We start from the raw sequence: 17501 nt of genomic DNA on the forward strand, positions 1-17501 counted from the left end.
CTGTTTTGTTTTTTTTTAAATTTTTATTTATTTATGATAGTCACACAGAGAGAGAGAGAGAGGCAGAGACACAGGCAGAGGGAGAAGCAGGCTCCATGCACCGGGAGCCCAACGTGGGATTCGATCCCGGGTCTCCAGGATCGCACCCTCGGCCAAAGGCAGGCGCTAAACCGCTGCACCACCAGGGATCCCGAGAGGTCTGCTGTTAATCTAATATTTCTCCCCATATAAGTTAAGAATCTCTTCTCTCAAACTGCTTTAAGATTTTTCTCATTATCTTTGGAATTTGCAAGTTTCACTATTAAATGTCGAGGTGTTGAATGGTTTTTATGGATTGGTGGGGGGGGTGGTCTTCTGTATCTCTTGGATCTGAATGCCTGTTTCCTTCCCCAGATTAGGGAAATTCTCAGCTATGATTTGCTCAAATATACTTTGTGGTCCTCTCTCTCTCTCTCTCTCTCTCTCTCTCTCAGTCTTTTGGAATCCCAATTAGACGTATATTCTTCCTTTTCAAGCTATCATTTTTCCCCCTAAGCCTTTCCTCATGGTCTTTTGATTGTTTTTCTCTTTTTCCCCCACGTTTCTTCCTTTTTATCAACTTGTCTTCTATGTCGCTCACTCTTTCTTCTACCTCATTAACCCTAGCAGTTAGAGCATCCAGTTTGGAACGCATCTCATTTAATTTATTTTTAGTTTTGGTCTGATTAGATCTCAATTCTGTAGTAACAGAGTCTCTAGAGTCCTTTATGCTTTTTTCCAGAGCCACCAGTAGCTTATAATTGTGCTTCTTCTGAATTGAATTTCTGACATTGTATTTAAATCCACATTCAGTAACTCTGTGGCAGAGAGTATTGCTTCCAATTCTTTCTCTTGTGGTGAATTCTTCTTTCTAGTCATTTTGTCTAGTGCAGAGCGGCTTGTCAGAAGCAAATTTTTTTCTGTCTGTAGCATTTCAGCTGTTCTCTCTTCACCTCTCAGGTCCAATTCATAGGTGTTCAGGATGTTTTGAAAGTTATCTAGGTAAGTTTGTGGGACCAGATAAGTTGAGGACCCCCACTCTTCCACTATCTTGCCTCCTCCTTTACAGAGTTTTTTTTTTTTTTTTTAAGCTTGAGGAAGATGGTTCCTCATATTGTTTACAGGCAGGAATGGTATAGGAGAGCACAAGAATGAACACCTTTAGTCTATTAGTGCCACTGGGAGGCCTTAATTCTATCAAGGGTTATTGATGAAGTAAAAAAGACCAGAGACCAGGGAATCCCTGGGTGGCTCAGTGGTTTAGCGCCTGCCTTCAGTCCAAGGTGTGATCTGGAGTCTCCGGTTCAAGTCCCACATCAGGCTCCCTGCATGGGGCCTGCTTCTGCCTCTGCCTGTATCTCTCTCTCTCTCTGTCTCTCATGAATAAATAAATAAAATCTTAAAAAAAAAGACCAGAGACCACCTCCCTAGGAATAGCAGTAACATTTAGTCTTTTATTTTTTATTTTTTTAAAAAGATTTTATTTATTTATTCATGAGAGACAGAGAGAGAGAGAGAGGCAGAGACACAGGCAGTGGGAGAGGCAGGCTCTATGCAGGGAGCCTGATGTGGGACTCGATCACAGGACCCCACAATCCCAGGATCATGCCCTGAGCCAAAGGCAGATGCTCAGCCACTGAGCCACCCAGGTGCCCCACATTTAGTCTTTTAGTGAGAAACTATAAAATGTTCTAAGAACAAGGAGTATAAAATTCTACTCAATAAAAACAAATAGCAAGTTATATGCTTCATTTCTGTATATTAGTCCAAGAGGGGAAAGGGTCAGAGAGGATACAAATCAAAAGGAAAAAGTCAGACAAGGAGAAAGGAGAAAAGAATCTGATAAAGGGAGAGAGACTGATGTGTATATAGAGCCAGTTTATGGAAAAGCACATAAACACAAACAAACTCATGCCTGTGTGCATTCACTTGCCACCCTGGTCCCTGGGGAGTCTCATAAACACACGTGTAATCACCGGCTTCTGTGAAATGGCAGCCTCCTCATCTGTCTCTGCAGGACTTACCAGTTTTGTGGTAAGCACCTTGAGAATAGAAACATCTCATTAGATGATTGTGAAAGTGTGCCCTTTTCTCTTCCCTAATATCACACTGTGTTTTGGAAAGTCCAGGTGTAGTGTGGGTCTACTGTCTTAGTACTTGCCATGAGGAAACTAAGAGTGGGGAGGCCTTTTAGCATGTCTCAGAGCTTCCTCCTACTTTCCTCTCTTGTGCAGTGCCCAGGCCACCTTCCTGGTCTGCACTAGTGCGTCCCTCTCAAAAGCAAACTCTGCACAACAGCCTACGCAAGGTAACTGGGTTTCCTTGTATGGTGGATGACATAGCTTCTCACTTGCTTAATCTATCGTTGTAATTTGGCAAACTCCTACTTTTTTATCATAATGACAAATAAATGAGTAATACAAGTAAATAGGAGTAAGTTTTTATTCCTTTATTCAACAAGTACTCAATTGAAGGGCAACTATTCAAGCACCATCGTAGGGACTGTGCATAGCAGTCAGGAAGGCCAGCATAATCCTTGTCTCATTTATTCAGCCTTATGGGAAGTCAACAATAAAATAAATGCTAAAATGTTCTTTTTTTTTTTTTTGCTAAAGTGTTTTGATGAAAATATACTACTTATTTCTCAGATAAATAATGAGTTTCCCTTTGCCTCTCCTCATCCTTTTTGCTCTCTTACATTTTCCCCATGTAGTTCAATTAGTAGAAGAAAATAAAGACAAGAGCCCATTCCCTTTGATGTTATAATATTAGAGCAGGCCAGCTCTAGGCGAGGATGATCCTTTCCAGTCCTTCATTCAGCTCTGCATTGACCAAGACTCCTTCCCAACTCCCTAGGCTCCTTTTCAAATGACTTTAAATTGTCTTCTTGTCCTTTCACTTTTTCCAAGAACAAAGTTTTAGTGAAATTCTGAGAAGTTAATGGGAAAGTAGTTTCCTCAAGAAAGAGAGGAAAGCATAAAGTGTGGCTCATCCAGGAGGCAGCTTCAGTTCTTTTGCCGATGGGATGGAAGCAAAAAGTTGACATTTATTGAGAATTGAGAATTATTGGGGATTTATTGTTACATTCAAGACTCTCTATTAGGCTCTAGTGTCTGGAGAGAAAAAACTTCACTGCTAATAGAGTCACAGTATTTCAGTGCCGCTTGGGCAGGTGCCATAGTTTGGTTACCTAGCATTCAGGCCCCTGTCCTAGGGAAACCTGCTGTATGTGTATTGATGAGAGGGTGGGTCTTGCTTCCTATGGTGGGAACTGAGGGGTCGGATTTGTTTCTCCCACGTCACTTGTCACTGGGTATGAGCAAGGACCTTAAACTTCTCCAGGTGTCCTGGCATGCACTTATGTCTGTGCTGAAGACAGCACAGCCTCTGCCCTCCTGAAGCAATGTGTGATAACTACACTTAGAAGGGGACACAGTAATTAGGGAGCATGGGTTCTGTCTTGACATCTGAATGGCCCTGGACTTAGCCAAACTGTGGAAGGAGCCTCAGTGTCCATGGAAAGATGAATGGATAAAGAAGATGTGGTTTATGTATACAATGGAATATTCCTCAGCCATTAGAAATGACAAATACCCACCATTTGCTTCAACGTGGATGGAACTGGAGGGTATTATGCTGAGTGAAGTAAGTCAATCGGAGAAGTACAAACATTGTATGTTCTCATTCATTTGGGGAATATAAATAATAGTGAAAGGGAATAGAAGGGAAGGGAGAAGAAATGTGTGGGAAATATCAGAAAGGGAGACAGAACATAAAGACTCCTAACTCTGGGAAACGAACTAGGGGTGGTGGAAGGGGAGGAGGGCGGGAGGTGGGGGTGAATGGGTGACGGGCACTGAGGGGGGCACTTGACGGGATGAGCACTGGGTGTTATTCTGTATGTTGGTAAATTGAACACCAATAAAAAATAAATTTATTATAAAAAAATAAAAAATAAACTAAAGCTTGTCACAACACACTGAAAAAAAAAAAAAAAAAAGAACGGCCCTGGACTTAACACGGGCCTCATGTGTTCCAGAGTATAAAATGCAGGTTAGGGTGACAACAGCAGAGGGAGGCAAAGGTAGGTTTCAGGATCAGAGGAGTAAAGTTTATTATGACACAGACAATGCTGGCTCTTGCTGCTCTTGAAAATCTGAGCAAGGGAATTTATAAACATGTGGGGTGCCCTTACTCTCCACAGACAAGATGGCATTATGCTGTGGATTTGAAAATATTCACAAATGACGTGTGGAATGTAGTTTTCCATGGATTAATGTGGTTTGTGTTGAAAGTGCATATATATAAAAATATATACATATTTTTTTTATATGTGGTTTTGCTTTTAAGAGCAGGTAAAGACTTTTTCCTCTTAAATGTAAAAATGCTAATTTAATTTAGTTTTGCAGCATGGGAATGGGATGCTAATGTGACTGAAAAGAGCAGTTCATTTTTTGTGGGTTTGACCATTTCAGAAACTTCACATTTCTGAAAAATATTATTAATAGGAAAATAAATTTGAAACCACAGTCCAGCTTCAATGAGGAATATATAGTGTTTTTCCATTCTACTGCTTAAATAGTCCAAAGATTCTATGCCTCAGAGCAGAGACTTATTATAACTTTGCTGCATAGGAAAATAGAGGACTCCAGAGTAGATTTCTGAAGTTTTCCCCATCCACCTCTGGATCGCTGTTCTTGGAAAACAGCTTTTGGGTTAGCCCAGGGGAGCTTTTTGTTTTGAAGAGAAATGTCCAGTAGCATGCAGCTACATGGTAGTGCAAAGACAACTAAAGACACGACTGCTTTTAGCCCCTCACCCAAATACTGGGTAAGTATTTTGGAGTATGAGAGTCTCAGAAAGATTAATTACATACATACATGAGAAAGATTTCCAGTTCTCCCGGACAAGCATATTTATTTATTCTGTTTTGATTAATTGTCCTGGGATGAAGTTTTTACCCAAGCCTGATTCCCCAAATATTTATCACTTTTGAGCTTGTTAGCTGACGACCAGGGCTTTGCATTCTTACATATCCACACAACCTTTATGCAGCTTGGTAACATGAGGCTACATGAAGAAACTCTGTGTTTTGAGAATGAGGGAGATGATGGTCTAGTCATACTCTGAACTCCTCAGACTGACTCCTAGGACACATGGGGAAATCACCCTTAGAAGGAATAATCAGTGAAGGAGACTTGAAATCCAATCATGAGAGGGAAGCGGGGTGGTTGATCTGGAGAGGAGAAAACTTCACTGCTAATGGCGTCACAGTATTTTACTGCCGCTTGGGCAGGTGCCATAGTTTTGGTTACCTAGCATCCAGGCCCCTGTGCTAGGGAAACCTGCTGTGTGTGTGTTGATGAGACAGTGGGAACTGAGGGGTCGGATTTGCTTCTCCCATGTCACTCATCACCTGGGTGTGAGCAAGGGCCTTTAGGCTCCTCCTGGTATGCTTATGCCTGGGGCTTTGAATCAAATAGGCGCAGGGTCTATTGATAAGGTATCTCAAGTCCAGTGTCATATCTAGATGTGTGAAGTGACTGTGACAGTGTTATTCACTGCCTACTTCCCTTGGCTTCTGACTCAAATGAGCCTGGTTTTCTTGCATTCTAATAGAGAATAGGAATGCATAATTCTAATAGAATTTGTGAGTCTCTAAGATCTTTTATTTAAGTTTTTAAAATATTTTTAAAGATTTTATTTATTTATGCATGAGAGACGCAGAGAGAAAGAGAGAGGCAGAGACACAGGCAGAGGGAGAAGCAGGCTCCATGCAGGGAGCCCGACGTGGGACTCGATCCCAGGTCTCCAGGATCAGGCCCTGGGCTGAAGGCAGGTGCCAAACCGCTGAGCCAGGCATCCCTCTAAGATCTTTTAAATAAACTCCATTTTTTTTTTTTTTTTATTAAGTTAGTCCATGTTAGTTTCTGTTATTCAGAAACAAGGATCCTGACTGATATAATTGCTAACAGCCTGTAATGGTTTCTTATTTCTAGCTGGAATTTTTAACCTGGATCCAAGGATAGCTTTACAGAATCTTGTGTGTATGGTGTACTATATATGTAGAATTTTGGATATTTGTGCATTCAGATGGGTGGAGGGTCTATAGCTTTTATTCAATTCTCAAAAGTTTCTGTAACTCTAAATAGGCCAAGAACCACTTATCTGCAGGATACAATTTAAATACCTTAGGAAAATTTACAAAACCTTGATGATCTGGCCTCTGTCTGCTGCTTCAGTTTTCTCTTTCATTGTGTTTCCTGTCGGTTCTGCTCTTTGTCTTCATTCCATGCAAGTCACAGCTAAGTACTGTGGATTCTCTAAAAGCACCTCATGTTTTTTATTCTCCATGTCTTTGCTCATGATGTTCTTTCTGCTGTAGGTTCCCAGTCCTTTTTTTTTTGTTGTTCTTTACCCCACCTTTTAGTTGGTTTTCTGTATACCTATTCATCAGGTTTCACCTCTTCTGTGAAGGTCATAATCTCTGTGCTCCATCTTCTTGGCTCACCTGATTCCAGCTTTGCCATCAGCCCATGTCACATTAGCATCTTGTGTGAGTGTGTCTTGGGGCATTCTCCAAAGTCACTGAAGGTAGCTGCACTGCCCAGGTACATCTCTGTGGAGAAGTTAACCCCTTTGGGGGCCACAGTGGGCATGTCTGTGGATAAATGCCTCAGGCTTCCCATCTGCTGTTTGGCCTATTCTGAGGCACTTTCTACATGGCTCTTTAGAGAGGCCCCTGAGCAACTGGTACCCCAGTTGTCCATAGTGGTGACCTGTTCAGCACCTTTTATGGGCCTTTCTTTTTTCCTGTCTCCCTTTCCTTCCTCCTCTGCTCCTTCTTCCTAGATTGCTGTTACCTGCTCCCAAGTCTTTGTCTCAGCCCCTGCTTTCAGGTTAACCCAGATCAGGACAACCTCTTGACTTCATGCCTTTACATGAGCTCTGAGGAGCTGCCTCAGCATCTGTTGTTGATAAATCTTGAGTGATTTCTCTAGAGTAAACTATTATTTCTTTTTTATTTTTCATTGTGATAAGAACAGTTAACATGAGATCTATCCTCTTAACAAATTTTAAGTGTTATATTATTGTTGACTATACATACATTGTTGTACATCTTACTTGTTATTCCTCTTATTTAACGGAAACTTTATGCCTGTTGATTAGTAATTCCCCATTTCCCCTTGGGCCCTGGCAATTACTATTCCAGCCTTTGATTTTGTGAATTTAATGACTTTAACTACTTCCTATAAGTGGAATCATATAGTACTTGTCTTTCTTTTGTTGGCTTGTTTCATTTAGCATAATATCCTCAAGGTCCATTCATGTTATTGTATATTGCAGAATTTCCTTCATTTTTAAGGCCGAATAATATTCTTTTATGTGTATATACTACATTTTTAAAACCCATTCATCCCCTGGTGGACGCTTAGTTTGCTTCCACATCTTAGCTATTGTGAATAGGGCTGCAATGAACATAGGAGTACTAGTATCTCTTTGAGATCCTGATTTCAGTTTTTTTTTTTTTTTATGTATACCCAGAAGTGGGATTGCTGGATCATACGGTAGCTCTATTTTTAATTTTTTGAGGAACCTATGTACTGTTTTCCATGGTGGCTGCACATTTTGCATTCCCACCAACAGTGTGTAAGGGTTCCAGTTTCTCCACATCGTCACCAACACTTTTCTTCTGTTAAACTATTACCTCTTGAGGGTAAAGAGCTTATCTTATTCATTAGTGTTCCCTCAGTATTAAAAGAAAACTGTATCCTCATCAATGTGTGAAAAAAACATAAGACATGAGAGCTTTCTTCAGATCTCTCAAGGACTGTCTTGTGTTTACAGATCTCTGGAGAGCAGAACTAAGACCAATCAGTAGAAGTACAAGAAGACAGAGTTTAGTTCAATATGGAGCTATCAATACATCTAAGGTGGTGGGGGGTGGTATTTTTTAGTAACAGTGGCTTATTATGGCATGATGACCCACATGGTTTACCCCCTCTTCCCTCTCTAGCCAGGAATTCCTGTAATGGAGAGTTTTATGGAAAAAAGTCTCGTGTGCAGATGCCTACAGGGAACAGAGAGGCATGTAGACTTGTGAGATGGGCTGAGTGTCAGACAAGTGGGAGTGGAAGGAACTATGTGGAAATAAAGTATGTACATTCTTTCTAAAAGGGCTAGCTGTTCCTCAGCTCCAGTCAGTGACCTTTGTGCAAGAATATAGGTTCAGTGCTGCCAGACTTCAATTTTTCAAGGGAAAGCAGAAATCCAGATTCTTATATAAAAATTCTCAGTTTAGGGGTGCCTGGGTGACTCAGATGGTTGAGCATCTGCCTTTGGCTCCAGGTACTGGGATCAAGCCCCACATCGGGCTTCCAGCTCAGCGGAGAGTCTACTTTTCCCTCTCCCTCTGCCTTTCCCACTGTTTGTGTTCTCTCTCTCTTTTTCCAATGAATAAATAAAAAATCTTTTAAAAAAATTCCCAGTTTAGAACACAATACATGGGCCAAGAAGGCATCACTGTAGCAGGGCGTGGACCATGGGTTGTTAGTTTGCAACCTTTGTGTAGCATGTCTAGTAAAGGATGTTAAAACTTCAAGTGTGAGGACAGCCTCCTCGAGAGACTGCCCTAGGGTCTGGTCAGTTTGCCCTCTTCAGGTCTATAAGCACACTATTCCTGTTCCCAGCTCAGGTCTTTGGCCATCCTCTTTGCAGCAAGGAAGCTCGGTGGCTTGGGCTCTTCTTTGGTACTTCCCACTACTGTTCCACCACCAAACCCTGTCATCTTAATGCATCTTCAGCGTTTCTAGCACTTGGATATCTGCTGCACAGTGGTCTCATAGTTTTAAATCTGTTTAGCTGAGTTGTTAAGTTCCTCAAATCCAGGGCTTCTAATTCCCATGTCTTTCTTATCATTTGGAGCATGGTGTGGGGCACATAGCAGGTGCTCAATAAGAACTATTGGTTGACTGATGCTAGATGGCCATCTTACTCAGGGCTTTTGTCATCACTTTTAGAAGATGAGGTAATAAAAAGGCTCTTAAGTAAAAAATAAAATGCAATTAAGTCAGTGGAACTCCTTCAGCGATTGAATAGGCATGTCCTCCCCATCTCCTGTTGACCTCCTGCTGTTAGAGATCTTATGAGGAAAATGGTGCCTAGCGTGTTACTTTGTCACAGGCTCTTTCTCATTCTTTCTCACTAAAGATGCAGCAAAAGAAGAAATTATCTGTTCCCCCTTTTAGATCCATTGATTAGAGATGGGTTCTGATGATAAGCTATGCAGTCATCCTTTTAAGGTAAAAGTGAGCAGGCACCATAATGTTACAAAGATTGTCTAAAAGAAAAAAAATTATTTTAACTGGTTATTTTAACTGGTTATTTCTCTTCCTTCCCTTTCATATGAAACACATTTTGTTTGTTTCAGAAATCTCCTTTCTTCTACATCTGTGAAGCAAAACACAATATAAATAATTCTGTCATCTGTGATAATTCGTATTAGGGACACTTCGGACACTGGCATTTATTAATTGTCTTTTAGCCTCTTTTAGTCAACTTTTCCCACTTTTTTGGTGAAGGTACAAGTAAGCATAAATTGCCAAAATAGTAGGTCTTCTCTATTGCGTTGGTCCCATAATTGTTTATTTTGCCAAGTTTCAGTGTGGTTTTGCTACAAAGACAAGGAAATGACCATTCCTTCAGTGAACATTTGCTGAGCCCCTACAATGTGCCAGACCCTATTTCAGCTGCTGAAGATACAGAAGTGAAATTCTGTAGACAAGAAAGGCCCTTGCTTTCCCGAGGCTGACCTTCTAGTGGTGAGAAACAACCACAAACCGATGGACAAATATATATATAGGACATTTGAGATGGTAGTTAGGTGTTGGGAAAATAAAATAGGATCGAGAGAATATGTATGTGAGGGAGTTAGTCTAGATTGGAACTGAGGGAAGGTCTCCTTGAAGCTGTGCCAGCTGAGACTTGAATGGCAAGTGGGGGCCAGCCATGTCAAGATCAGGGGGAGGAGCATTCCAGGCCAACAAAATAGCTCCTGCACTGGTCAGGAGCCCGAGTGGTGAGTGTCCTGAAGACACAGCCAGGAGGTCAGAGGGAACAGGCAGCTTAAAGCTAATAGCTAATTAAATTATTATATAAATGAACTTATTCAGCAACTTTTGTAGTTTAAATGTTTATGGTCACGATCATTTACATCTTAGAATCTGTGTCATGACTTCAGGATTAGATTCAGTCATTATCCAAGACTCTCACTGGAGAAAGTCAGTGTTTCAAAGTCTGTGTGGTATATCCTGCTTTGAAGCCTCAAATTTCCCATGATAGGATAGGACACTAGTAGTATTTTAGGGAAAGGGTATCTGGTGTAATATTCTTAAATTTGTCTCGGAAGTAATCATGCATGTGGTGAACATAGTAAGAAACAACTTCCTTCATCTTTTAATATCATAATTGCTCTCAAGGATTTTAAGAGCTTATAGACAATTGGAGCATCTGGTTTTAAAGTTAACTGGACAAAGAAGAAAGCTATTATGGACAAAGTTTCATATTTTCTTGGATTTTTTTTTTTTTTTTTGTATCTGTACAAGAGACCCAATGAATTCCCAGCATAAAACAAGCCAGAAACCCGGACCCAGAGAGCATTTGTGATGTTCAGCCAACATAGAACTGCTTCTCCTCCCAAAGGGTGGTCTCCAAATCTGTTGTAGCCTTTGGCAAAATTTTTATATCACAATTGAAAGCAGATGCCCTTTCTGCCTTCTCCCTTATTGTCCAACTTACTACCGTTCGGGGGGTGTGGGCCATGGCAGTCTGGCACACACCTTCACAATGCCCTGCAAGAGACCTCAGTAGACATTCAGAAGTCTTGTGTGAAACACTCTGCAATGGAGAATAGATAGAAGAAATGCCAGGTTTGTGAAGTTCTGGTCATCTGGTCAGTGCTTTCTGAATGTTTCTTGTCACAAATGAAAACACCAGTCCTAAGGTTTAGTATAAAACACCTTCCTGGGGAAGCCTAGGTGGCTTGGTTGGTTAAGTGTCTGCCTTTGGCTCAGGTCATGACCCTGGGGTCCTGAGATGGAGCCCCTTGTCCCGCTCCCTTCTCAGCCAGGAGTCTGCTTCTCCCTGCCCCTCCCCTGCCTCTGCTCTCTTTCTCTCTCTCTCAAATAAATAAAATCTTAAAAAAAATAAAACACCTTTCTGGACAGTTTCTATTTTAGTATATTTAATCCTAGTAGAAAAATATTTCATCTTAAAGGATCATGTAATCCTAAAGAAAAACTAAAACATACTGTCCCTAATGGAGGATGTTGAGTTTTATTCCAGGATATGACCCTCAAATGTGTCTGTATTTTATAGACATGACATTGGGAATCCAGAGTTTCAAAAATCACTGTAAGTTCTTGATTAAAAGAGACTTATTAGATATGACAGTGAAATATAACGTGTGGGCTTTGTTTGGATTCTGGTGTAAATCAACTGAAATTTAAATGACAACTGGGAATGTTTAATATGAGCTGAATATGAGATGATACTAAACACCACTGATAATTTTGTTATATGTGACAATGATATGGATGTTATGTAAGGAAATTTCCTTATTTTAATGTACAATCAAATACATAGAGATGAAATGTCACATCTATAATTTATTTTAGAACACTTCAGCAAAATACCAACTGAAACAAATATGGCAAAATGTTAGTAATTGCTCAGTCTAGGTGATGGGCTTATAGAGTTTACTATATAATATTTCCTCTACTGTCCTGTATATTTGAAAATTTTTTATAATTTAAAGTTTGAAAGATCTCTGCACATTAGTACACAGACAGTACAGTGATTTGTCAGCTAAGCAGCACTGTTTTATGATTGTGGTAGGTGCTGCTTTTTGTGCCTTCTGTGCTGCAGCTGTAAATAGCAGTGCACCTGGAAGCTAGATGATTTCTTCATATGTGGGACATTAGTAAAAATGAATCCGTATTCTCCTCTTAACCACCACCCTCCCCTTCCCCCCTATGCTCTGATTTTAAACTTGGCCTATGATTCTAAGAGGTGAAGTAGTTTGGAGGTAAAACTGAAACATGCAGAATCCTAAAGCTAGTATTTTAAACATTTTGCTTTGACCTAAAAAAAAAAAACAAAAAACAAAAAACAAAAAAAAACAGTCTTAAACTACAGTTACTAAAGTCATTTTTCTTCCTTTCAGAATGTATAATCCATAACCTGGATTACATTACCATATATAAAATTATTGGCACTGTCTCAAGCACATGCTTGTCAATCAATGGCCTGCCTTTTTCCTTTTCTGTTCAGAGAGTTTGAGGAGCTGTTATTAAATCTACCTGTGCTGTTTTTTTTCAGAAAGCATGTTTTGGTGGCGCTATATTCTAGTACTGGGTATTGGTAAGACTTTCTTACTTTCGGATATTTTGATATTCAGACCCTGAAAGAAATTATGTTCCCATTTTGGCTGAATGTATTGCCAGAAATAACAAATTCAGTGGGGTTTTTTTAATAATAAATTTATTTTTTATTGGTGTTCAATTTGCCAACATACAGAATAACACCTAGTGCTCATCCCGTCAAGTGCCCCCCTGTGCCCACCACCCAGTCAACCCCACCCGCCCCCCTCCTCCCCTTCCACCACCCCTAGCTTGTTTCCGAGAGTTAGGAGTCTCTCATGTTCTGTCTCCCTTTCTGATATTTCCTACCCATTTCTTCTCCCTTCCCCTCTATTCCCTTTCTTCAGTGGGTTTGTTATTGCGGCGTGGGCCGACTCAACATGACCTGACTACTGGTGGAGCAAAACATGTTGTGTTTTTATTCCTACCTACATTTAACTTGTAAGTTCTCTTTTTCCATGTTTTTCATCCATACTTAGTGTCAGTTATAGAGTCAGTAGCAAAGGGTATCTTGCTGTCCCATTTCCTCAGCCTCAAAACTGTAGGAAGCTGTGAGCTGTGAGTATTGGCACCTCATTTATTATTATTATCATTATTAGTATTATTGAGCGACAATGGATATATGGAGGTAACTTGATTTTGAACTAGGATTAAAAATGAAGTCCTAATCATATACCATCATCAACAGTGCCTCCTGTCCTAAGGGGCACTACTGAAAGTGCTCTGGGGTGAAAGGCTATAGTGTGGAATGCATGGAACTAGAAGACCTGCTTTCTGTCTTAGGCAGTTGGTGAACTTTGTGGACATAGACTGTTACCACGGAAAGTGTTTGGTGAGCATCAGTGAGTGCCATGGACGGCAAGAGTGGTATAGAGTCCCCAGATTGTTTCCAGCTGGCGCCATCATGGCTTCTCAGGGCATAGAAACAGAGAGAAAGGGCAGGAAACTATTTCTGTATGGCTGCTGAGAATCCTGAGAAGTGAGGACTGTTTGGGTAACTCTAAGTAGAGGAGTTTGGCTGGAGGGAAGACTTCCTGGTGGGACTGATTATGCTAAGAGCAGGAATCTGGATTATGGGAAACACTGGCAAGGCAGTAAAAGTTTGGGGCAGTAACATGAGTAAGGCTGTGTGGTAGGGGCTCAGTCTGGCAGTGTTGTCCTCAAAGTGGGTAGGAGGAGAGATTAAGATAGGGATATTGATTTGGAAACCACTGTAAAATAGTTCAAGTGGGAAAAGTAATAAAAGTGTGAATTTGGGTAATGACAGTAGCAATATAAGAGGGGGATGATTACAAGACATGTTGCAAAAGAACTGACTAGATTTGATGACTGAATTTAGGTCCTCTTTGAAAGAGAACAAGAAAATTCATATGAATTTGCATCATCCTATTGATGTAAGAAGTTAACTGTGTTTAATATGCCACATATGACTGAATTGAGAATGTTTGAAAGAAAACTTTTAATTTTTTATTAATTTATAGAAAGTTAGTCCCACTCTTGTAATTACTAAACTTTGCACAAATCCTAAGAATGGCTGTTCACAGGATGCCTGGCAGGCTCAATGGCTGAGCGTCTGCCTTTGGCTCAGGATGTGATCCCTGAGTCCTGGGATCAAATCCCACAATAAGCTGTTTCTCCCTCTGCCTATGTCTCTGCCTCTTTCTGTATGTCTCTCGTGAATAAATAAAATCTTAAAAAAAAAAAAGGAGGGAGCTGGGGAATAAATCTGGGGAATAAATCTGACCTACTACTCTCTTCCCCCCATTTCTCAGTGGTTTGTCTTTCCCTAGTCTAGATGGCAGGGAAATCCATGAGGGTAATCATACAGGTCAGCCTCCTGAGGCAGAAAGCAGGTTAGAGAAGAGCAGAGAGTAGAATTGGGGGTGCAGACAGAAGGTAACAGTCACAATTAGCATCCTCTTTACAATATATAACAACATGGGGTGGGGAGAGGAATACTTGGAAGGAGATCTTCATAGAATCACAAAATGTTAGGCCTGGAAGTAATTCTCAACCTTGTTTTAGAGATGGGGAAATGGAACTCTATAGAGGTAGCAGCTGGATACAGCTTAATTTTCACAGAGCTGAGATGAAATGACAGACTTTTAGATTCACAGCCCTGGCTCTTTCTAGTAGGCTAAATGGCTCCCATATAATCACAAATTCCCCAGGCCCATAGCACCAGCTCAGCCACTTCAGCAAGGTTGAAAATGGTAAGGAGGTCCCAGTTGTTATTCAAGGGAATGTGTAAGCATTATAGATAAAGCCATTGCAATAGGACATGTTTCTATAACTGAAGTTAGAGTCATTGTGGATAATCTAGAAAGTATAAAAATTCTTCATTTCTTTCCATGAAAGAGAAACCTATTTAAAGTTTAAAGTATTGATAATGGAGATAGAAATGGAAGTCCTTGATGACTAGTTCTCTTTGCATTGGGTTGTCCATTGAATATTTCTCACCTTGTTCCCTGTTCCCTTTCTTCCTAAGTGCTCACCTTCAAACTCTACCAGCGGGCAAAGCATGTGTACAGCGAGGCTGCACGGGTGCTCCAGTTTAAGAAGATATGTGAAGAAGCCCCTGACAACATGGTTCAGCTGCTGGGGGAGTTAATGAACCAGAGCCATGCCAGCTGCCGGGACATGTACGAGTGCAGCTGCCCTGAGGTGGATCAGCTAGTGGACATCTGTCGGTGAGGCCAAGAGAGCAGCAGGGTGGAGGTGCGAGGGGGGGGGGACGACACTGCCAAAGAAATTGTTTAAATGAATGAAAAAAAAAAGGCATTATTTTCATAACCTTCTAAGTGAAAGGAGAGCCTTCTCCACTTCCTCTCTGAGGTGTCATATACAGAGCTGAACTCGTTCTCTCCTAAATATCTGAGGCAGAAAGATCGGAGACCTGATTCCACCACTTTATGAGGCTCCTGGTTTGAAATCAGTTCTCCCATCTTTCCATCTTAGGATGATTTGGTATTTCAAGGAGCTTTTCTTAGACATGGACCCTGCTGTTACTTTCTCATCATATTTTAATCAGTGCTATCTACAGCAATGGTGGCCCTGCCAGCATCTTCTATATGGTGTCCAAAGTTTAATAGAATTATTCAAAAGAAAGGAGAAAACAGACATGGGAGCCTTAAACCTGATGGGAGTGTATTCAGGGACAGGGGAGGTTACTGAAGGAATTACTCAGAAAGCCAGCATTTTCTGCCTTCCAGATTTAGATTAGGCAATTTGGAGAATTAAGGATTTGACGAAAGCCTGGTTTATAAATGGTTGATTGAGACAGAAATGTAAAGAGGAAAACTCTTTCACAAAGCCTGAGAACAGCTTCCTTATAATTGTTAGAGAATGAGGATAAAGAAAGGAGTAAAATGGTTACTTTACCAGAAGGGATTTCATTGACCTTGGGAGAACTGAAAGGGAAATTGGGAGAACCCTCAAATGGCATTTACAGTGACATTATTTCCACTGTAAGAAGATAGTACAGAGCTGCCTGCAATTAGTCATGAAAATATAATTAACCACTTGGCGCCTATGGCTTGCCTCATTCATTGCCACACTCCCAGCCTGAAAAGTTTAAATCAGCTAGCTCCAGTGATCACAAATGGCATGTATAACCCAACTTGTAGAGAGACTTGAACATAGCATTGATGAGGATCATTCTGCTGACGTCAGAGTTTGCTCACTAATTGCCAAAAAGCCTTCCAGAGCTTGTTCTGTTACAAATGCTCTTTTCTGAAAGTATCAAGGGCCCAGTGAATGGAAGGAACAAATATTGTTCAGTTCTGGAAATTAGAGGAAGTGGAATGATTTGTGCAGAGATCAGGAAGGTAGTAGGATAGTTTGAACCCCACCTGAAAGGCAGTGAAGCGGCATTTGTCAGCTTTCTGGAATTCCCTTAAAGAACTTTCTCTTCCTGGGATGGCCAATTAGCTCTTGCTCTTTTGAAGCCTACATTCTCCTGGGGAAAGAAGGAGGTGACAATTAAAAATAAATTGAGTGGTAGTGATAAGTGCTATGAAAAAGAAAATAGAAGGGATAGAAAGCACCAAGGTTAGGGGGATAATCTTTCTAGGAACTCTGAGGAGATGATGTTTGAGCAGAGACCTGAAGGAAGTGAAGAAATGAGAACAGCAAGTGCATAGGCCCCAAGGTGGGGATGTGGTTGCCATGTATGAGGAGGTTGGAGGGCAGTAAAGGAGAGAGTAGCAGGTGATGAAGTAAGAGAGGTAGTGGGGACGCATACCACATGGGCCTTGTAGGCCATTGGCAGGACTCTGGCTTTGGGTGGAGAAAGGTGGCAGTGCAAGTGCTAAAGGATCTGATGATCCAGATGCGCCTTGAAGGAAGATTCATAACATTGCTCTGTAGGTGAAAGACAGGAATCAAACAACTCTTGGGTTTTTGGCCTGAGAAATGTTCCTCATTTCTGTAAAAGCCACATTTTGGGATGCCAGATTTCACATTGTGTGGTCAGAATGATCTCACAGTACCATAAGGCAGGAGGGTAGGCAGGGGCCTTTGATATCTGAGACGGCACTAAGAGGTTAAGTGATTTGAACAAGTTAGCGTAATGAGTCTGTGCAAAGCCTAGCTCCTGATCCAGTGTTTTTGCCATACCTCTTTCTCTCCCTTTGAGTTTACTCAGATATGAAATGTGGGTCTTTTTTTTTTTTTAAATCTATTTTCCTCTCTTGGCTTTAAAGCTTTAATAATGGAGGCTTTGGTTGTCATAGTGTGTGGTGTTGGAACATTGAACAAAACCTTGCTGAGGTGGGGAGGCAGTGTGTGGAGTGGGACAACTGAGTTGAAGTTAGGAAGGTTGAGTTTCTAGCTCTGCCACTTTTCCTTCTGAGCTCTGTGATTTTGGACTGTTGTCTTATGATCTCCGGTGTCTTTTTCTGTTCTAGCAGTCCATAGGTATATATACATATTTTAAAGATTTTATTTATTTATTTGAGAGAGAGAGTGTGCACATGCAAGCAGGGGGAGGAAGCAGTAGAGGGAGAGGGAAAAGCAGCCTCCCCACTGAGCAGGGAGTCTGATGTGGGGCTCCATCCCAGGACC

The 17501-nt window shown here is 41.0% G+C and overlaps 1 protein-coding gene and 1 long non-coding RNA gene across 6 annotated transcripts in view; one reads left to right on the top strand and one right to left on the bottom strand.

The window, feature by feature from the left end:
* GALK2 (galactokinase 2) overlaps window positions 1-17501 on the top strand; it is a 130201-nt gene that overhangs the window by 104431 nt on the left and 8269 nt on the right. For 4 of the 5 annotated variants that reach the window (XM_077881050.1, XM_077881053.1, XM_077881051.1 and 1 more), the window contains one exon: window positions 14926-15127. In XM_077881050.1, the coding sequence (XP_077737176.1) occupies window positions 14926-15127 (202 nt within the window). Of the gene's footprint in view, window positions 1-14925; window positions 15156-17501 lie in introns of all 5 variants that reach the window. The other variant, XM_077881052.1, reaches the window with a different exon arrangement.
* On the bottom strand, window positions 1777-17349 carry LOC144303192 (uncharacterized). Its single transcript, XR_013370247.1, has 3 exons — window positions 16681-17349; window positions 16289-16395; window positions 1777-2060 (listed from the first exon to the last, which is right to left on the bottom strand). It is a non-coding gene; the product is annotated as an uncharacterized LOC144303192 (long non-coding RNA).

The sequence above is a fragment of the Canis aureus genome, chromosome 32 (assembly GCF_053574225.1).
Source record: "Canis aureus isolate CA01 chromosome 32, VMU_Caureus_v.1.0, whole genome shotgun sequence".
NCBI lineage: Eukaryota > Metazoa > Chordata > Mammalia > Carnivora > Canidae > Canis > Canis aureus.